This window comes from Osmia lignaria, chromosome 15 (genome assembly GCF_051020975.1).
Source record: "Osmia lignaria lignaria isolate PbOS001 chromosome 15, iyOsmLign1, whole genome shotgun sequence".
NCBI lineage: Eukaryota > Metazoa > Arthropoda > Insecta > Hymenoptera > Megachilidae > Osmia > Osmia lignaria.
The window spans coordinates 5,470,901-5,493,926 of NC_135046.1; the positions used below are offsets into that span (position 1 = coordinate 5,470,901).

Sequence of the window (23,026 nt, forward strand, 5' to 3'; positions counted from 1 at the left end):
AATGTATAGCAAAGTTTAAAATTCTAATAAAATATTTTAATTTTAAGTGGATTTCAATTTCACGTCTGTTTTTCTAATAATTCAATTATACAAAATATGCATTTTGTGGAAATGCAAATTTGCATTAAATGCACGACATTTAAAGTGTTAAGTGACATGCTGTTACAGTTTGCTTCTGCTATAATATATTATAATGTTCCAAGATATTACCTCCATGCTGGTCCCCGACGTACAAGAATTTTAAATAAAATAAATATTTAAAAAATTAAAAAATATTAAATTTTAATTCAGTAAATATGTATTATTACACGCACGTACACTCCTAGCGTATCGCAGCAGGTTCGTGATGAAAAGGTACGTCTGCGCTGACATCAATGACACGCGCTATACCCGTACTCCACTCGAGCGGTAAAACTGGTAGCGTGGGTTAGACAGTGTGCAGAAGCGGGAACCACGTCAGTCCACGGCGAGTACTCCGTGCGGGAGCTGCGCTCTCTTGGTGTTCTTACGCGGGGGTTGTACGTACGATTGTCCTTTAACGAATCAATCTCCAGATGCACAGAAGAGAAGCGAGAGCTTGTCAATTAAATATTCGACATTCAGTGAATTCAGTTTTACCAGAGACAGGCGAAGATCGTTGAACGCAGAGAGATTCGGTTGGCAGATTAGGTTCAGGTAGGTCCTTCGAACGCTGACGAAAAACTCAACTTGATTCACTCAAAGTTGAATCTTATTTTTCCTCATGTTTTCTTTTATGAATGACAGTTGGAGAGTTTCCGGCATCGGGCAGATTATAACTTATCTACTCGTTTGTACGGAGCAAGCAAAATGTTTCCTGCAACAGAAAAATGTTGATTTGAATATTAGTACAAGGATTATTAAATTTTGTTATGAAGGAATGTAAAGAAAAATTTTTTTTTTAGTGAAAGATTCTGTCAAGAATATTATGTAGTTTGTTAAAATTGTTTGGCTTCAATTGTTTAGTAGTTGCTTCTGTCATTTGTTTATTAAAATCATTTCGTTAATTATTCATTCATTTAGTGAATAGAATTTTCAAAGAGGATGACACGATAGAGAGCACTGTTTAAAATACTTTACCAATCTGGGTTGTAAATACTTTCTAAAGTGGTAATGGCATTTATATGCTCTAATAATTGCTTCCTAGATAGGATAGGTTCTTGGAGTAAGCAAATTGGAATAGGATATCATTAACTGTCATTTCACTCATTTGAATACCGGATTTTGGATTTCAAAGATTAAGGACATCATTTGAATAAATTAAGTGTAAAGATGTCAAATGATTTTTCGATTACTGCTAAAATGACACTCCCTGTTTTGCATTTTGATTTTCTGCGAGTCATCGGAGGCTCGTCCATTATTAATCAACCGATCATTCGTGTAACAATTAAGCAACGTTGTACCGTAAAAGGTAGAGGATATTCTAATGTCCGAGGGTGTGGACCAATGCAAATAGAATAAATGAATATGATTGGACGCAGTCGCGGCTGTATTCTAATTATGAACCGCTAATCATATGTTCTCGTAAATCTCGCGTCACAGGATCGCTTTTTTCTCGTTTCGCGCGTAAATAAAAAATTAGCAAACGTAATTGCGAATCCATTCGAGAATTATCGCCAAGCCTCTCAATCACGTGTTTGTCACTTTGACGTCTCTTCAAATATTCTTTTAATTAACAACAGTAAATTCTCTACTTCTTTTCTTATAATCAGTGGTCTACATTACGTGCGCCAAATTGTTAATTACTTAGTAAATTATAAATTTCTTCCTTTGTAATAATCACGACATAATGTTAATTGGTCTGTACAGTATTTTTATTCTACAGTTGAGGTTTGAAAGTAATATCAAGGATAAACCTCTGTTTACAAACGATACATTGAAACGTATCGTTAGTCCATAATAAGAGAATATTGATTTATCGTTGAAAAAATTGTTGTTAATACTGTGACAACCGTATCACGTACTCGTGACTTAGATACGTAGATTCTCTACTGTACAATATACGAATTATATTTTGAAAAATGGTAATTTTGTAGCATACAGAATAGAAATTAAGAAATCTAAATTCATCAATAGTCATATTTTATTATAAATAGGAAAAGAAATATAAAAATTACAATTGTCATAGATTCTATGAAATATGCGACTATTAAAATGTTAATTACCTTTCCAAGTGTCGTTAGATTTGAATCCGTAATAATATAGTCAATGTTACTTTCTGTTTACGAATTCGAGCACGAAAGTCACACCACGTGTTTGTCTCTTCACATCGATGGAAATATATCTATGAGATATTTGAAATTTTTTAAAACAATATCTCGCATCAGCAATAATTATTTCTTCAAAAGAAAAAAAATTTTTAATTACCAATGCATATAAGATCTTTTCCCATTATTGACTTTTAATAATAATAATTGGTTATTATCTTCACGGAAAATAATAATTAATTAAGGTATTAACGTTGTGTTATTTTAATCTCCGTTTAATAACCATGTTGCGCATTATTGTGAACAAATCGCTGACCGCGTGATAAGTAAGGTAAATTTGATCTTGTTATTATCAGCAAATCGCGTCCGCTTCGAAGCAAGAAATTTCAAAATGAAGTTAGACCCGGTACGATAATTTAATTAAGCTGACAACCAACGTCATTGTTTTTTACGGTTCATTAGAACGCACGACGTCTTTAATAATAGCATTTTACGTTTACGATGATGCCATTGCTTTCTTACAGATATTTTTATAGCAGAACGATATGCATAGAAATAAAATGCATTGCCCGTTTCTATAATGAAATTCGAAAATCTAGGCAATTGGAACGAAAAGTTTTGTGCAGAACGCGAGAACTACTCGCAGAATCGCGAAAGGCCATTCACTATTTCACAATTTCTACTCCGTAATACAAGACCGCCTTGTACATACAACGATTCATATTCCGTATCAACCTTTTACTTAACCCCGTTTGAATGATTCAAAAAAACGATTCACGTATGTAAGTTGATAAACATGTTCATCTCGAACCGTGTTCATCGCGGACTTTCGTTTCGAAACCTTTCTCCTTTCCCTAATCTTGTTCCAGTTTCGTTGAACTACGATAAAATTTATTCGGGCGTAGACCCTTTACGCTATTCCGAGTTGAAACCTGATGCCTCGAGTCTTTAAGCAATTGTTCGCACTGTTTTAATGCGACCGAACAGCTTTCTAATGTTTTGTTTAACCCTTTCGCTCTAGTTACCTTTGCGGGAAACTGCACTTGTAGGATTTTATATTGAATTATCTAACACGCTGTTCAAACGTGAATAAAATAATAATAATATAAATTTACAATTGCAATTTTTCCATTTTGTACCGCAGGAAATTAATATATTTATGGTTGAAATATCTCAATCTTATTTACTTATTGTATTATATCTTTCTTTTGTTTATAAATTCAATTATCATCATGTCAGTATGGTTAGTCTTTTGGAAATTTCATTAGAGTTTAAACATCATGATAACATTTACATCTAGATAAATTTCAAAGCAATTTCATAACGGAGTGTGTTTATGATACCAGCGTTTTAATCTCAGGTAATTCCAAATCGCACCTGATTATTTGCTTTGCCATTTTAATATTTGGAGTAGGTAGCTGAAGGATGACAAATAGACGTTAAAATTTTATAGGAATTCAGCGTATTGACGAGGAACGTTTACTCGATACCTAATACATACTTTCTGAGTAAACAATCTTCGTTTAGTATGGTTCTATATTCAAATTTCATGTATAAAGAATGAAGGTTGTGAAAACGCACGGATTGTCTCGCCACAGGTGGCGTCAGCAAAATTGTCCGAACTCTTCAAGTATACTAATGTCGTTCGTAAACAGCAATTAAGAAGTATATGCGTATTGCAATATTCAGAAAAAGAAACGATTGAGCCAGTCTTATCACTCGTACATTTCAATTGTTATTACCTGTTCTTATCTTCATCAAGCACTAGCAGAATTATTGCCTCAGATTTGAAATATTTGCTGAAATTTAAACAAAGGTAATTCATTTGAATACGTTACGGGAAGTACAGTATTTTTATAGGATGTCGAAGCGTTTCTTCAGTCTACGTCCGCAAAATTTTCCGTTTCGAGATAACGCGTTTTGTTTTTCAATGCTGTGCAGGACAGAGATGAGACGCATCGTTTCTGACGCATTGTGCATTCAATGAACAATGTCTTCGTTTCGAGTTTTCGAAACGAGAAAAGCGATGAGATTTTATTGGAAACGAGGAAACGTATCTGTGATGAAGCTTCAATCGCCATGGAAATTGTTGATGATCAAGATTATAATTTCAATTTGATCAAACAATAACACGTTGACTTACATAGTATAGATAGTCATATCTAGTAAAATACACGATAAAATGGATTATTATAGATATTAAATATAAATTGTGTTTTACAATTCTACAATCTACACTTTTACATAATTAGCATAATTTTAACGATGTCTAAAATTACTCTAGTATTTAACCAAATTAAGTTGGTAATGTTGATTAAAAATTGAAAGATGAAACAAATGTTTGAATACTATTAAAATTTTGCTAATGTTTAATTATTTTTATTATCGTGTGTCATACTAACGATAAGAATAGTTAATTTTACTCTGATAGATTCAATATCTTAAATATTTTCAACTCCCTACCCTAAAGACACTTTATCACTTGTTTTCGTAAGCATAGAAAATCCAATTTATTGAAAATGAAGATCTTTCTAAAAATTTTCTGTAAAAAGAATTTCTACTAGTTTAAATCGAAATTGTTCTGTCACGGTCATCACCATGATTCAAGATCACTTCTGGATCACTCGAAAACGTTGATTGGCATAAACTCTACACCGCTCTCGTTGCCTTCACTGCTTATGTTGAGTCTATGAAGTTAATGATAATACAGAGATATCAGTGACGCAAACTCATTCCTCGCCACCACCAGCATATACACGAATAGGCGTCATTTTTCATCTCTTCTTTTCGTTCATTGGCGTAATATCACTCGCATGAAACTATAAATCATTTATTGATGATTCGTGATTAATATACGAATCATCAAGATTCATTCTGCAAAGGCATCGTGTCATATGATATCGTGATTCAACCGTGTTTGTTGCATTTTTCTTTAATTTTATCGAACATTAACTGTTTTTTTTCTGCGCATTCCTTCCTCGAGTTTCTAAGATGCTTCGACGATTGTAAGAAGCACGTACGGCTTAGTATCTATGACCTCAGTGAGTATATGAGTAACGAGACGATAATCTAATGTTATGCCAGTTGCTTCGTAGAAAAGGGTGGCGTGATGGATTATTACTTGGCTTTGAAGCACGTAGGTCGATGTCGATGGCTGATCAATGGAGAATCATTGCTCATCTTCTGTAAATGATCATTACTAGTATCTTTCATTCTGGTTATTTTCCTGGGAGTTAATGTGTTTCATTTATTATAGCATAGAGAAAGTGATAATGTCAGCATCAAATTTCTATTTCCAATTTTTGCTATAAAAAAAAATTTTACTCAACTATTACAGCAATTTTTAATATTTAAAATTTTTAGAATTATGCAAAATTATGTAAATTAAGCAACATTCATATCATGCAAATTTGAAAACTTTCCCCTATTAATGGTTTTCAGAACTTTTTTTGATTTTGTTCTCTAATGATCTGATTAGTGGTTGCTGATAACAAAAAGGAAATGAAAAGAAAGGAAAGTTCTGAACAATATTAATATTACTGTGAATGTGTATATTATTACATCACATTGTGCATGAAATAATAAACTATGTGCATCTCGAAGCGATAAAACACGTAAATCTCGGTGTTCTTGAAGTATCAGGATTGAGTTAAACTGATGATTCAGCAACGGCATTCTTATTAACGCACAGTATTCGGAAAGAAATCGTGACTTACTTTAATCTCTTATTTATAGAATTTCAACCAGTTTAGAAGTAATTTCGACGGCTGTAAAATTATATTTCATAATACTTCAAAGAAGATTAAAAATTCTTCGAAATTATCGTCAGCATTAAATTTAGCTTCGTTTATGGTACCAATAATGATATACCTTGCGAGCTATTTTATAATAAAATAACAGTCGTAACCAACACATTAATGTCAGCAAATTTTGTCGTAATCCTCAACATACAACGTTGATGAAATGTAATATTCTTTCAAGGTGGTCTACTTTTGGTAGTCTTACAGGTTTATTCGATTAAATGAAAGAATACTAACTGTACTTATCTTGGAAAACGTGAAAAAAGTTACTTCATTGTTGTACATACAAACGTCCTGATAAAGTTATTAACGACAAAAGCTTTTAACATCACTTTAAATTATAAATTTATCATTGAGTACTTCAGCTAGCAAAACTTGAAATACGAGTGTGTATAGTTTGAAACTTCGTTTCGTCAAGGACAGGCTCGTTTGAATAATTTTTAAAAACGTCGCGTTCTAACGATACATTAACCATTAATAAATAATTCAAATCGAAATTCAAAAAACTCATTGCAATTCTGAAAAACGTTGCCCAAATGGCGATAGATCGTCCAAATAATTACAGATACGATCAGGACTGTTCATTGCGAGAAAATTCTGCCATCAACGAGAGCATTGAAATCGGTAAAGAGCATGAACTACTTCGCATTTAATGGACCATTAGCTTTCAACCGTTTCGCGAGTAAAGTTGATCGTTTACTTATCTGCTATTCAGCGGCGTTTAGCGGCGCAAGGTGCGAAATTGGGTTAAGGTTAAGCCATGTAACCGGCCACTGTAACCATGTAACAGTTGCACAGCCGGATTGACGCAACGACAGTCAGTATCGCCGCTTGAAAATTGGAGGGAACCCGACAGCTTATGTATAATGTATGGCGGTGGGAAGGTGCGTATTAAATAGAAGAAAAGTGCCAAACGACACGCACACCCCGCACGGTAACGTGTTCGCGACACACGCGACAGAGCACGCGAATCGATTTCCCGTTGGCAAAGCTCGTGTTTCCTAGACCGCAAGTCGTGCAAGGAAAGAAAATAATTTTTCTTTTTTAAGAATGGCGCAAGTGAGGTAGGCTCGTTCCCTGACATTCCTGCACGTTCTTTTGAAATAATAGTAAGTGTTTCGTCGCGAATGCGAATACTCGTTTCTAGCATCAGGAGATCGTTTGGGATGAAAGAATGACCGTACTTTGTTTTTGCGAGTAACTGTGTTTCTACCTCCCTCGAGAATATTGATTTGCTTATACTGGTCGTGATTCAGGGTACGACGGATTTTTATGGAATATTATAGGAGTTGATAGAGGAGAATTTAGATCATTTTTTTTTTAATCAAAAAATAAATCATTACTGGACTGAAGTTTAGGTAGGTATGCAACTTTTCATTGTAGCACTAATTGCATACATTAACACGTGAATGCCACAAGTAGAAACGAACGTGTGTAGTACGACAAGGTATAATTACAATTACTCAGAGTACAATCGTTTCATTTTTCAATTTTAAACTTCCACTTGCGTAATTAATACAGCGTTAGTGCTATTTATAATTTTCTTCCGGTATTTCCCACGGTATTATAATGCATTTACCCAACGTTGTATATTCATAATATTTTGCTGCATCTTTTGTAGCTGTAATGCTTTTTTAATTACTGAGTTGATTACGAAGCGCAACTCTAATAAAAATTGCCAGAAGTTGATTTGAAATTTTATAAATGTTACAAATGTTTCACAAGCGTTTTCATAGCTGTCATTACAGCACCTATGTAGTTAACGATTATAGGGGTTTATATTACTATAATTTTCTTCGCAAAAAATCTAGAATGTCCACGCTCAAGTGATACAGTCACAGTAATTCATAATGTATGTTTATGAAGTGGATTTATACCGAAAGAAAAATATTTACCCTCGTAATAATTCCACGTACTGGATAATATGTAATAATAAAGTACGGCTTCGATCGCGCTATTACGTATGTGTATGCATCTGATATATTCGCATGAATTATTTGGAAACTGGAATTGTCGTGAATTTAATTGCTGCTTTATTTCATGTTACTGTTGTATCAGGTGATTAATATGCAATATTTCCTTTCATGAGAAATTAAAAAGAAATATGAATTGCACGACGTACAGTCCGTCACGAAAGTCTGCGTCCATATTATTAAAAGGTCATTTTAATTAAAATAAATAATCAATTATATAAATGGATCTTTGGTAGAATGTACGAAGATTTTCAAAAATGACTGTATCAGAGTTTCAAGAGGAAAGAAACGGGATACTATTTGATGGCATTTCGCAATGTTGTAAAGGAAAACTTCTTATAACAAAGAAAAACTCTTGGAGGAGGACACTAATTCGATCTGCAGATCGTTGCATTTTGCTCACGTTTCTCACGTCGGGAATCACGTTTCCCTAGTGACACGTGTGTTATTGCGTACAGCTTCGCTACTTGAATAACGAACACTGTGAATTCTTTGATCCGTTGCGCGTTTGAAGTCTTCACAATTGATGGTCATCGTCGATCATAAATAAGTCTAGTTTATCCGTCGCACTTATATTTAAAAAATATTTGAGAAAACCAGACCGACGGAAAGGCAACGCGACTGCTATAATTAGAACTCGTTACATATATCCTCCTCTGTACTATATTTTCAGTCTCTTCTTTTTATTAGATTTGCATTTTATTATGGACTCGTGTAAAGTAGACGTGAAAGAAAAACATGCGAGGAGGAAAGACTATGCAAAGTGTCTTTCCGTTGAAAAAGAAATACTATGAAATTAAATTGGTTAAAAGCAAAATAAGATTATGCAGAGGGTGTTTCATAACAATTAGGATTCACTTTGCAGACGCATACAGAAGAACAATAAAAGAAGTTTATATAAATGCTTACCCCATTTCATCGAGGGGATTATAGTATCTATTTTTCTATTTCACTATTAATGATTAATCGAATTAGTGTAATTGATGTTATTACTGTTTAATATGGCTTTACTCCTACCCTTATCGTATCCGAAAAAAATGCAGATCACATATATAAATATGTACAAATATGAAAAATAGATACATGGTGGGGGTAATTACGTTTACCTTATGTTCACTTGACGTTAGGTATAAATAGACCTTAATTCATAGTGCACTGAGAAGATTACACAGTTTTGCTTTAAGATGCTTGTCTCTGGTATATCAAAAACGACAACTAACTATTAACCGATCAAAATTAACAAACACCGTATATTAGGGAGAGCCTTCGTGTCACCGGTTAGTTTGATCCAGAGTATATGTATACCGTTAAGCTCAGACTCAGTGGCTGTCTGATGGTGAGGCACCGTTATTAACGAAGCAGGTAAATTCTAAATTTTTCCGTTGATACACTGAATAAAAAACCGGTTATCAAAAATGGGGAAAGTTTTGCGCATATTATAAGCTCTAATTTCAGTTTTAATAATATTATTCCATTTCAAAAGACAGAGCTGATTTCCTTATCTCCCAGAATAATATAAAATTATTGATTCTTTTAAAAAAATATTATGGCTCTTTTGTGAATAAACTTTTTCCACATTTCTGCTAATCACAAAGATTAATTGTGTATTGGTTCATATCTTACGATATTTATCATAAAATCCTAAGGATTATTTAATGTCATTTTTTAGAATAATAGCTTACATAATTCAATCTTATCTCATCTTATCTTTTTATTTTTTTGAAAGCAATTTAAAACTCTAACTAGCTCTATCTAATTTTATGAATGTTTATCTATTTTAATTATGGTATATAATAGCTACTGAAGCTTCAAATTGTGGATGCCTCAAATTTGAAATCCATGAAATTGAATTCAAGAAAACTTGAACGTACACACACGAAGTTAAGAAGTAGCAATGTAACGCTGCCACTCTGTATTTTGTCATGGTTATTATAATTGCACTTCATTAATTTCAATCTATCATGACTGCTTATGCATGGAATGATTACTCGAGGTTTTATCTTCCACCGCGGCTGGAAACGTGCCATTGTTTTGCCATCAACCAAACGACCAATAAAAATAAGGAATTTTTATATCAAATCGCGTTCACGCGTTATCAATTGACGCCTTGTATCGTTCCTATGATAATTCCAAGTTCTTTTAAGTGGTATAAATATTATTGCTACGTTTATGAATAACGTAGATGTGTGTTATTTTGCGGTAAAAAATGAGAAAACGCAATGAGGAACATAACATATAAGTGAGTCTCCCTAGGCTCTTCTCAGTCTCTCTTTAAATTTTTCCAAGATCGAAAGCTAATGATGGGAATCTTTTTTTCCTACCTTTCCATTTAATCACGAAAAGTCTAATGTTCGTCCTAAAAGCACTTGTATTATATTTTATCACAGAATTTTCGAATAAACGACAATAAAAGTAACCCATAAAACAAATTTATCAAGAGGTGATATCGCAATTTCCGTGAATTCGATGCGTATCACCAGGATTAATTTTGAATGATATGCATCCGTTTTTAGATGCGCGAGATAAAATGTCAAAAACGTTTCAAAGAGTAATTTCGGAACTGCGCATAATAGATCTATCATGATAAGCATATATTTGCACGTAATCTTTTAGAATTGTTATATTGGCTTTAAACTGTTTTTCCCGCTTTCTTTGTGACGTCTCAATATTTCTATCTCGAATTTTTCTGCGAGTAATATCGACTGGAGTACTTGTTAAATCTGAGGCGCACCCTTCTCTCGTTATCTTCGACCGGTTCAGTCATACAATATTTGCTTTCGATTTTATTTCCAGCCTGTTTTATTAAACTGATAACCAGTTTATGTAAATTTTGATAAGTTATTTAAGGAAACATATTTAAGGAAAATATATAATTTTATCTTGCAATTTATATACAATCTGAGAGTCACCCCCTGCTCGTTATCTCTATTCCTTGCAATAATTGAATACTTTACGTATTTTTCATATGTCATTTCAAAGATATCTTGCAATTTGAACAATTTGAAGGCTACCGACATGGTTGTCAATTTCTGAATCAGCGAATTGTTTTCAAAAAACAAACCTACCAATATCGAAATATGTTTCCGATGAATCATGCACTTCTTTCGATTAACCTTTACGTATTCACCGGAAAAAACGTTGTAATTTGAAAGACAACAAATCGGGAAGGAATCTTGTATATTTTTCTAAGTTTAAACCCACTGAAAATATTTCCTGAAACCTCCGAAAACATAGCAAAGATTAATTAAATATTTTTTTCGGTTGCTAAAAAATCGCCGCCAGGCTTACGTTGGCACGAAAATAACGGTTCGGCAGGAAAGATAAAGCGCGACAGAAAAGTTGTCTGATTACCTCGCACGCGATTCTACTCTTGGGAATATTCACACGTACAGTATTTTTCTCATTGTTCGAATGCAACCGTAACGAGTATTACATACGTGCAATTAAAAAAAAAAAAAACCGAATGGTTATTCCTCTATCGTGAGTATTCTTTTAGCAATGAAAGAAACGGCACTTGTCAAGCGCAGTTTCATGAAATGTTAATCGAAAAAGACTGAAGATTATAATTAACATCGGCTCGGCGATGTTCTGACAGTGTTTTGCAAGTATAAGCAATAGATTGCATGCTGATCACGGTAGGTTTTGCATTTTGAAATGGATAACAACCTATCAATGTTCAATATTGATATGTATCAGGAAGTAAACGTTAACGGTTATTAAGAAGAGTAGATATAATTGTTTCCTTGAATAGATGTTTACCTTAACCTTCGCTATTCAAGTATCAATACGTTGAATTTTCATAATTACGTAAGAAAAAAAGCAATGAAGTTGCATATTTTACAATGAATCTATATACGGATGGTATATGTATTTAACTGTTACGTTTGTTCTTATTTCTGTCATGAGTTAATTGCAATCTTTAGCTGCAATTTTTTCTAAAGAAGAGCTGTAATTACAAGTCCGTTGCAAATAGTTTAAAGCAGGTATATTATACAGTGAGGTATACTAGAATGAATGTATGTAATTGATTCTAGAATCGAGAATGTCTTTAGTTATAGCATTTATATATCAATAATATAGCAGATTCGCATTATCGGTTAGTGGTTATCCTTTACCAAAGAAATAAAAGCGAGATGGAAGTATCAGTGAAATGCCCAACAATATTTCCTTCTGTTCGTGATGATTAATTTTCTGAATGAAATTATTGAAATATTTTCATATCTCTCGGCACTTACTATCACTATGACTTCAGTGTACTATAGAATAGCAATAACATTTATTCATAAACTAGCGCTTTAATTAAACAGCCTTCAAGTGTCATTCCGCATTTAGATTTTCCTCGTCAAAATAGAATTTTCCATACATTTCAATTTTATTTCACTCTTTCTCTAACATCTTCCCTTTCCAATTTCCTTATCACGATTCTGTGCGAATCACAGAGCGTCTGATATCTCCGCTTCCATTCCGCGTCCATTTCTCGTGTCACTCGTGTAAATCAGAATTAATTTCGTTCGTGCACGCCGCTGTCTAAGCTTCAGCACGTGCAAACGTGAAAAAATTGCACGAGATAGACGGCCAATTGCATTCAGCACACGTCCAAACAAGTCGGTTTTACGTGCATCGCGCGTGTGTTTAAGTAAACATATTTGTGACGGGGGAACGATGAGTTTCAGAAATACCACCCGTTATCTTTATGATTCTTGTCCCGTTATCAGATGTAATCCAGAGTATAAAGATGTAACTCTGTGTACCGCGGATAGATACGTCTGTATTTTAGTCGTCCGGGAAACGTGACACATATTCAAAGTACGAACTATCGAGTGTACAAGTGTCATTAGGATATGGACGAGATCAATGGTAATTTCTCGGTTAAATCTTTCATTAAGATCGTGGCTAACATGCGATCAAACACTGTTAATCGTGATGTATCGCAATTACTGTAAAACTGTATAATAAAAACCGTAGGAGGTGATTGAAGTTGACGAGTGCTATCTTTATCGTTGATCGAGGTCTTGATTTCGCCATATACTTTGTCATAATTATATTGAATCAATTCGTTTCATAAAATATAGATTCTAAATTCATGGAAATTAACGTTAATAAAGATGTTTCTCTAGGGTGGGCTAGGTCCCTTAGCTTTATCGACAGTGTAAAATATTAGAATTTGGAAATTTTGGAATTCTAGAATTAAAAAATTTTTAAAACCCAAATTTTTGGAGTTTAAAGATTTTAAACTTAGGATCTTAGAATCATAGAATAACGTTATAGGAAGTTATATTCCACTGTTTTTCATTCTTTGATAACACAGGATGTTTTATTTTTTTTAAAGCGATATTTAATACTCTATGACCATGGACTGGTTAACACGGGCAGCTATAATGCCTCGGGCAAAGTCTGTTTCTTTCAAATCGAATGTAATTTTCACATGTAAATTTCTTCATGCAAACACATTCTTACGAGGTCATATGTGTTAACATTAAAAACTGAACTTTCACGGTTTTCAATTATTCTTCATTTTTAATTTCGTACAAAAATATGTCATGTATGTATCGATTCTCATAAAATCGCATAGAATATAATGTTGCTCAAGCAAGGATTAATTTTACACACATGTGATTCTTCGATTCTCCATATTTACACAGTTGAAGAAATTGCAAATGATATTTCTAATTGGTTTCATTGATTTCGTGTATATGGTATTAAAAATAGCGTTGCGTGATATTTTAATCTTCGACACTCGTATTTTTACAGCACACGGCGTATTTATGTTGTCCAAGATATTTTTATACGCCACTTATCCGCAATTGCACGTGCAAATCTCAAGTTTCTCGTGAACAAACAGTGACTGGTACCTATCACAGGACGCTGTCCTCTTTTGCAAACCGACGTATTAATATTTCATCGTTTCTTACTTTTAAAATAGCATGCGATGGGAGACAGATAGGACCGACATCGGTCGATCGCGCGATTACCGATGTCAGGATGGTCTACCTTTGCGGTATACTCATTCTCGCGTAGCCTACTTTTCTTATTGCCGAACGAATATTTATAGACTTTTACTCGGTGGGAGCATAATATTTCTTTCGAATTGAAAACAAACGTTGTCGATCGATTTATATATCTGTGTATTTTACGTTCCCCTCGTTGATTGTGCTCGTCGCCGCTGAACGTCGAAGTTTGTTTGTAAATCGTCTGTAATTAACCCTCGAATCTTTTACTTAGAACATCATGAAACCGCTGTCGTATACTATGAATTTCCCATTACACGAGTATAAAACATTCGCATGAAATGAAAATTATAATGAAATAACGCCATGAAAGATAGCGCCATTGATTGCTAGCTTACACTTGATGCGAGAAGACGACCACATCGCTCGATCTACTTGGAAGAGACTGGCCAGAGGCTTCGTCTCGAAATGATTATATCGAGCTACTTATTTATCAAATCAAATAATTGTTATTATTGATTTTGATAAGGTTTAGAATAAATTATAGCACATATTTATTATCACACATAGCTAATTTCGTATATTATGAAACCAAACTGCTTTATTTTAAATATTTTAACGATACTAATTATCTTTTGCCTATCTCTATGAAATTATAATAGGCGTTTTATTTTTAATCAGAGATATTTGAATAATTTAAGATGGCTAAAGTTGGCTAAAATTGTTTCCAGACACTGAAAGGTTATTAAAATTGAAGAAAACTGGTTGGGCTATAAATAATATCTTCGATATTTTGATCAAACAGTAGATAAATGTCCACGTAGCTAAAATAAACACATGTTCTACCAGATATCTTTCCCTTGGAAACTATTATTTATTATTCGTGCGTTATTCTCGATTTCATTCTGTGTCACATCTAATACCACCCAATGGTAAATTGCTTTGTTCGACTAACCCACTTTTGCAAATGGATTTTCTCCTTTTTATTATCAAAGATATGGGCACATTAATGACCTAACGTCGTTAATATTCATCAAGTACCATTCCACTTCTGAGTGAAACTTAATGCTTTTAAACATCCACGTATCAGTCTGTGTTATATATCGTGAAAAAAATTTTAATGCCTTTATAAAAAAATTTCTTTCCCTATATCATTGCCACTTAAATATGGTATAATCTAAGAAAGATAACAAGCATGATTTTCAGTTATATTATTTTATAGAAAAAGAGGCCTTTAACGATAGCGTACTATATCACGTGTAATTTTAATAATTTTCACTGCAGCACCTAAAATGTTCATTACGATTCACTGCAATTTTTTCTGTTTCTAAAAAAAGAGCACGTAATCGCGTTCTGCTAGGAAATTCTGCAAACGCTCGAAGCAGATATAACGCAAGTTCAGAGTTCTCCTCGCGTGTCATCGTACATCGCGCGAATCGATACCGTGCAGTTTGGAATAAAATACGTGGCAATATCCTTACCGCGGTTATATATAGTTGCATTTTCTAAAACTAGCCAATGCCATGAATAGCCGTTTCCTACGCGTACGTCAATTTAATCATCACGCGGAAGCCGCAAATTGTCTAAAAATAGGCCTTGATTGTACCTACAGGTGTATACTATCAGAAGAGATATTATTGAAAATTGAGAAGCAATCATTTTTCTTAGATGATACTTCTGGTATATGTTATGACAATTATATTATTAAGATATTATTCAGCTGGTATCGCGTCAATGCCAGGAAAGTCCCGATTTTCCATGAAATTTTTCCACCACTCTTACCTGTATGTATTTAATAGCTCGCATGCACCAGACGTCTCATTAATTCCTTGATCGTCGTACTGCAAGTGTTGTAATAGGAATAACTAAGAATACGATTATTTGATTTTTAATTAAATTCTTGAATCATTAAGTCAGAATGGAATATTTTGCAACAATTTGCCCACTAACCTGTAAGTTTTAATTCTTTGCCGTTCCGTTTCCATATTCAGCCATAATTGCTGAATCAATTCTATTAATTATTTAATTATATTAACGTGACTCGTGTGGCATTCAATGGAACTTCTTCAAAACTAACAGTAACAATGAAAGTTCGATGAAATAAAGTTGCAACATTGTTCTTCATTTATGATTTCAGCAATGTCTTTGGAAGAATCGAGGCGTTCACAACGACCGTACAGGTACGGGATGGTTCTCCTTTGCGTCGGGGCGCTGATAAACTGGTTGGGCCTGGCGGAGAATTACGTTGAACCGGTACGATATGTCGGTGTTGCTTGCATAATCGCTGGAGCTCTTCTAATATGTGCTGCAATGTGTTGTTGGCTGCATGCACCACCAAGTGGGGCAACCATGCATACACAACACACGAACCATCCGATCACAGCAGAGGTAAGTCTTCGTTTAATTTTTTTTTTTTTTTCTAAGCTCTGGCAACGGTAAATAGTTCGCTGATGGTGTCGCAGACCGATAAGACAGGTACATCGTCCAATGGCATCAATACGCGTTCTGCACCCTGCAAAAAGATATTATTTTTTAACTATGTTCCACCAATTTGATCTTCCTGAAATTTTTACAAATAATATTTACGTAGCGAGGTGTTATTCTAAATATTTTTCGTGGCTGTCACTTAAGGGTTGTTTGCACAAATCACCCCCAAAATTAAATTACTTTTTTTCTAATATCAATAACATTACTATTTGCTTTTTGACTCATTCAAATGTTTTAAATAGTTATCGAGAAAAAACATTTTAAAGTTAAGGGTTGTTATCTTCGTGTCACTCATATAAGAGTGAGAGATTAATCTGTTTTCTATACAAAACAGACTTTTAAGAGAGATTATATAATGATATATTTGCGATATAGAAGTTAATCGTTAGATACCAGGTGATGCGCGAAAATTTTCTGAAATTCAATCTTTAATATCGGAGAGGAAAGTTAAACTGAAGAGTATGTCGTCAAAGAGGAAGATGATACGAGAAACATAGATAATAGCATACAGGCTTGGCTAGATGTTTTCGCGGAAGATGCAATTAATCCGTGTTTCATATGAAGAATAAAATTAGAGGGAGTTATTGGGATTATCCGTCGCTTAGTTATGTAGGGAATTTAAAACGAATGAGTAAATAAATGTTTTCTAAAATTACTTCCTTATTGTTTACTCGCGTCACGGAAAAATATTAAGTGTACAAATTAATTGGATTCCTTTAAAATTACTCCTTCCTAATTGCTACTTCAATTTGAATATTTTTCCATTCTATGTATAAATACAATATAGTGCTGATAAACGCTGCGCGAATACCATTGACGATAACGATTGTTTCAATAATAATCGGAGTTACTATGACTTTTGAAAAATAAGTTTCCAGTTGAAATTTCTTTGCTAAAAAAATAATCTGTTTGCAAAATTGATAATCAGGAAATAATAAGTTCAGCAAATAAGATAGATGTCATAAAATTTCGTATTGAAATGTTTGTAATCTCAAAACAATCATTTCTCAGTCTGATATAAAAACAGTTAAATTTTTCGTTTGTCATGCGGGTATTTATTTTTTGATAGTATCTTGCGGCGTTCATAATGATATAGTGACACAAATAAATAATGATACCTGTATTTCGTGTTACATTTAATTCATTTTTAAATTAAAAATGACTGGAATAATATTTTGCAATCAATTCGTTTATTTTATAAATATCTTAAGCAGCATTATAACTCAATTTGGAATTGTACAAGATAATGAGGCAAATCATTTTTATCTTCATTAACGTAGCACCCTAATATGTATGTATATCATTACTGAAGGTATAATTATTTCGTGTTTTAATTAAAGTTTTCAATCTATATTATCAATGTAATTTATGATACCATTTGTCGATGACATCCATCTCAGTTAACATATTAATTTTTAATACAACTACAAGAAACTTTGAAGTAAAAATTTTCATTAATGCTGTTCTATAATTAGAAGCTCGTATAACCGCTTCTCTCAGAACAACCTATACCAACTACTAAAACTAATTAAAGTAAGTGACTTCATTCTACCTGTTAATGCATTTACCTTCCCGATAAAATGCAGCAAACATTCGCCTCGGTTTAAGGGTTTCCAAACGTTCTTCTTGATTGAAGCCTCGAGAATTGTAGCATTTTTAGATCGATCCAGGTCAACCCCCTTTTATAGACCGCAAACCCTACAGTGTACTGTTACATACGTATACTACACGGCCGCAATTACCGGCATTTGTAAACATGCTGTCAGATGAAAATAATATACCTCGATCAGTATCAGTTTCTGGTCGATCTTCGTTGCCGTATAAAGATTTCCAGCAAAAGCGCATCCTGTAATTAAAAGAAAAAGAGGTATTAGAATAAGGAATATAGAAAAATGGTAATTTTGTGTAATTAAGCATTGGAATTCACTTTTTTTTCGATTTTCTTTTGAAACTTAAAGTTCACGTGGTACTCAATGTATCAATGACATCAAAGGATTAACACAAAAACGTTTGATCAATGAAATCATCGAATCTCATGATTCATCGTTCCAGTGGCACCAGACATGTTGCATCATGTCGTGGTTTTTTCGCGGATATCCTGGGCCTGGTAGATCAAGCTCCTGATTATCTACGAGCATTATGGCACGTTTTCTCTCATCTTCCTGCGATTCTATCGCATTCCGATTCGCAAAGTACACCTTTGTTCTTTCTTCATTACATGTACGTATGCTTGCATCATGCCTAGACAAACGAAAGCTGTCACCCTGTTATTTTTCTTTTTTGCTCTAAAATTGTATGTAGGAGTAGTGTAGAGACGCGACTTAGAATAGCAAACGTTCCTCCTTTCGTAGCGTGCATGGAAATAATAGAAATACAAAGGTCCGTCTGCGGCTCGGTGCATAAAGCAGGTCGCTGGTAGTTACAATGCACTTATCTATTCGCGAAAGGATATTCACCCGGAAGTACGTATCTATATTTATCGGTAACCATCCTCTGCTACATCTTTACGTACCAGAGTCGCAATTGACACGTATGCAAGGGCAGGATATAGCATGCTAATTTTAGTTTTTAAGTCGCGTAGAAATCGGTAGGATAAAAAAGAATAGGGTATACATTGTGATGTTATGGAATACCAAGGGTATTATAGCTTTGTAATTAGATACTTGCCTGCGGACTCTTATGCATTTATAGCATATTAGAGTATGTAAAAAGAAATTAACCATATGGTACATACACAGGGTGTCCCGTGTTACTGGGTCAAGTTACACCTCTAAAATAGTCCAAGTGGAATTGTGTATCGTGCTATACATCAATCGAAGCGTATTTTTATTCACTTTAAACAAATATCAAGGTCCTTGGGTCGAAAAATAAATGGCTAAAAAAATATCTTAGGGAGAGACCGCTAGTCCCTTCCTGTCTCTCCCTAAGATATCTTCTGAACTAATGAATTTTCGACCCAAGTGCTTTAATACTCTTTTGTAAAGAATAACAAGACGCAGGATTTAACGTCAAGCAAAGTTCAAAATTTTCAAAAAAAACTTTTTCAATTTGATGGAGCTTTTGTCTCTCCCTAAAATATCTTTTGAATTAGTCAATTTTCGATCCAAGTACCTTAATCATTTTGTGCACAGAATAAAAATATCCAGTGAATAACATCAAGGGAAGTATGAAATTCCAAAAAAAGGTTTTTTGATTGAAAGAGTCTAAGTCTGATGGAAAGCTTCCGATTTCATAATCTGCACAGTAATGCCGCAAAAAGTAATGACAAATTTGGTCAAAAGAACGAGCGTTGACTCTCAGTCATTCACCTTGCGAATCAATCGGTCGAAACTATTATGCAATTTTCTGCGAAACTTTCTTTGTAGCCTCGAACGAGCTATTTTCAGTATTTGTATTTCTCGTGAGTAACCCCCTGGCAAACGCACCCTTTCGTGACTTAGATATCACCAGCTACAACGTTACTAAAGAGTAGGAGGCGAACACGTAGATAGATATCTATAGACGACCCACGATATATATAGAAGATTAACCATTTCGGGGTTAATATCCTTATGGTTGATTGTAATGCGACGGTGAAATAGTACGATAAAAGTGGGCACGTAAGTGGTCGCTTTAAAAATCAGACAAAAATCGATTTCCTGTTGTTCCTTCAGTGAGGATGTAGCATTAAGTTTCACTGTTATCTTCTACCTTCGTGTCCGATAATTCAGACAATAATTCTTTTTGTTACAGATCGAACGTCCGATTCATGTAATTTCCATCGAGGAACCATCTAGTGGATCCAGACAGAAACCGCCAGACTACGAAGCGGTCACGGATGCGCCACCCAGCTACGATGACGCTATCAAGTTAAATCCTAGTCACCTACTTAGGCTTAACACGTTATCTACGTTATCGCTGCCAACTGTGCACAACATGGTTCCTAGAACCGTGGAAATTGTTTCTAGGGAGCCGACACCGTCACCGCCGCCACCGTATGCGAGGTAACATTTTCATTCGTTTGCTATTTTCTTTCGCGATGAATGAAATCTTGATCGTCACTGTGACGTAGGTTAGTTCTTGGTAGAAGTATAAAAAGAATAATGGTCGACTTTAGGGTTTTGTATCGTTCGTGAGAAACGTCGGATCTGGTCGCGATTCGCCAGATCATGATGGAGGCGTTAAGGAAACACGCAACACCCTATACGTAGGAGAAATTCTGAAGTCTTTCATTCTATCGAGTATCACGTCATGGATTGGTTTATAGACCTCTATGACGTCAGGTGATGCGATAGATAAGATGATAGCTTGAATTCAATGCATTGGCTAGAGTAGTGTATATGTGTAGGAAGACATGTTGGAAATTTTGATTATGAAGGGTGCCATTTATTAATTTTCAAAAGGCTCTCAATAATGCTATTTAATTTTCTTTTCTATCTTTTCTAATCGCCTGTAATCTCCAAAGTGCCGTTTGCTAATATAATTTTCTATTTTATTCCAGGTGAGAGATCCTCGGTATTGGCAATCATGATCGCAACAAAGAAGTTTGCGGCATGCTGATGTTTCAGCGTATTGCAACATAAGTAAAAACCAAGCAAGTACAAAAACCATGATGTGGGTGAAACGACTTCGTCATTTCTTTCGGTTGCCATGAGATGGCCAACGACGGAATTGAGCAGAAAGAGCAGGACAAGAATTTTCTCGTCTAAATAGACTAAAAATCATTTGTGTTCAAAGAATCGAACTGATCCGAGAAGGACATTTTAGTCACCGAATATACATATCCAATCGCACGATCGAAACGAAGAGTATGCAGCGTTAAAAGTCAGTATGTTGATAGGTGATAAGCTTAAGAGGTAGATAACGAATTTGATAAGAAATCGAAGATGGAAGAAGATGAAAGGGAACAAGATGAACATGGTGCCTTCTATATAGAGCTTCAAGCCACGAGCCTAACATCGAAATACTCACGATAAGGAGTTCCAGAACTGTCGACAATTGAAACGAAGCTTATCGATAAATCCGTATGGTACACGATTATCGATTTCGTCTGGCTAATTTAGAGCGAGTCTAAAATAGCAAACACGGATCATCGATAAACGGGCACATGATGTATATTATTTTGCCTTTGACAGTGCAAAATAATTTCTGTGTTTGTATGCGTTCTAAGCGGATTCCTTACGAATTTAAGAAGATCTTGAATGGAGGGAAATAAGCGGAAGAAGATATATAAGATTCCTAAGAATCAGAATTGAATACCTTCCGAGTGTCATCGCTTAAACAATCGTGCAGCTTATTAGAAGAGATACCTTTGTTTGCCATATGATTTCAATGATTATCATTTTACACGTGTACATACCGCATGCGAAACTTATTCGCACGTCCATTTTATTGTGATATATACGATGATGCAGGTATTATATTGATACGTCACCGTCGAGTACGACGTCGCTTTCTGAAATAAGACTTTTTTTATAATGAAAATGCAAATAAAATAATAGGCATCTTTTAAATTTGTCTAGATCCTTTTACCCTACCTTTTTCATCAACATAATGATTTTATAAGAGTTATCTTGAAATATTAGTGAAGGATGGTTTCCGTATAAAAATTACCCTACAGGCATTAAAATTGCAAAGAAATTGTAATGTCACGAAAATGGCTCGAAAATAAATTATTCTTTGAAAATTAATTCCAGAGGAACGAAAGCAAGCCAAGATTGTTAATTAAATTCAATTCAAAAGATAATCATCAGAATCCTCATTTTTGTCCTAAAAGGGAGAAAATCATGATTCATCGATAAATACCCTTTATTCAATCGGAGTAACATTTATACTTACTTAAAGCATGTCATTGAACTTATATATTCGTACAACTTTATCAACGGCAACAATAATAATTGTAATAATGACGAGAACGTAACGACGATAGTGGTAATAATGGCAATAATAGCAATAAAATATCATGGTAACGTTGAAGAAAAACGGGCGCATGTTAATCGTCGATTACCCTCTTTACCCGGTTTTCTCGCCGCCAAGTATTCGTGTTGAGCAAAAAAATAGATCTAATCACAGTGACGATGATGGTAACCATAATCGTAATGATAATGACAATGACAAGAATAATGATAACGTCGAGATTAATCGTTAATCGTCGGCCGACTATCGCTATACTTTAATTTATTATTACTCTCACTACACGGTGGTTTTTTTTTTTTTTTGGTTAAAGGTATAGCCCTTCTTTCTCTTCATCTATCGTCGCATCTTTTATCGAACAGACGAAATAATTGATTTCTCTCTATTACCATTCGTCTTCCGTGTTTAATCTCCCTCTCTTATGTACATTGTTCCTATTGCGACGAAATGAGTTCAGTCTGCAAAATAATAAGCACTGCGATGCCAATATCTTTGCCTCTTACCGTCGTCTCATGGACTTTCTACATTTTATTCGACTAGCATTCCACTTGAAAATTTGTTAGCCGACAACGGCAAATGATTATTCGTCGCGAGAAATTGCTACACGTCGTATACTTATCGATGCCACTGGAATGGATCAAAAGCGTTTGATTTGCCGATTCGAACGACGCGTATTGTCAAATTTATCTCCTTCGTCGAGC

General features: G+C 34.3%; 1 protein-coding gene across 5 annotated transcripts; it reads left to right on the forward strand.

Moving 5' to 3' along the window:
- Positions 1-428: 428 nt before the first annotated feature.
- Positions 429-22,020, forward strand: LOC117600477 (uncharacterized). 5 transcript variants are annotated; one of them, XM_034315976.2, is made up of 4 exons: positions 429-675; positions 16,084-16,334; positions 20,166-20,416; positions 20,914-21,954. In XM_034315976.2, the coding sequence occupies exons 2-4, from the start codon at positions 16,086-16,088 to the stop codon at positions 20,915-20,917; spliced, it is 504 nt and encodes a 167-aa protein (XP_034171867.1). In that variant the 5' UTR covers positions 429-675; positions 16,084-16,085; the 3' UTR covers positions 20,918-21,954. The 5 variants fall into 5 exon arrangements, with proteins under 5 accessions (XP_034171867.1, XP_034171868.1, XP_034171865.1 ...); XM_034315977.2 differs by lacking the exon at positions 429-675 and adding an exon at positions 9,256-9,360 and having other exon boundaries at positions 20,914-21,960; XM_034315974.2 differs by lacking the exon at positions 429-675 and adding an exon at positions 12,540-12,855 and having other exon boundaries at positions 20,914-22,016.
- The last annotated feature ends 1,006 nt before the right edge of the window (positions 22,021-23,026 follow it).

What these genes read in the sequence shown, in the direction of transcription:
- LOC117600477 (XM_034315973.2), top strand. Translation starts at nt 15,865, where the DNA reads ATGGAATATTTTGCAACAATTTGCCCACTAACCT. An exon ending in AACAATTTGCCCACTAACCT is followed by an intron (nt 15,899 to 16,083) that starts GTAAGTTTTAAT and finishes TTATGATTTCAG; the next exon opens with CAATGTCTTTGGAAGAATCG. An exon ending in ACCATCCGATCACAGCAGAG is followed by an intron (nt 16,335 to 20,165) that starts GTAAGTCTTCGT and finishes TTTTTGTTACAG; the next exon opens with ATCGAACGTCCGATTCATGT.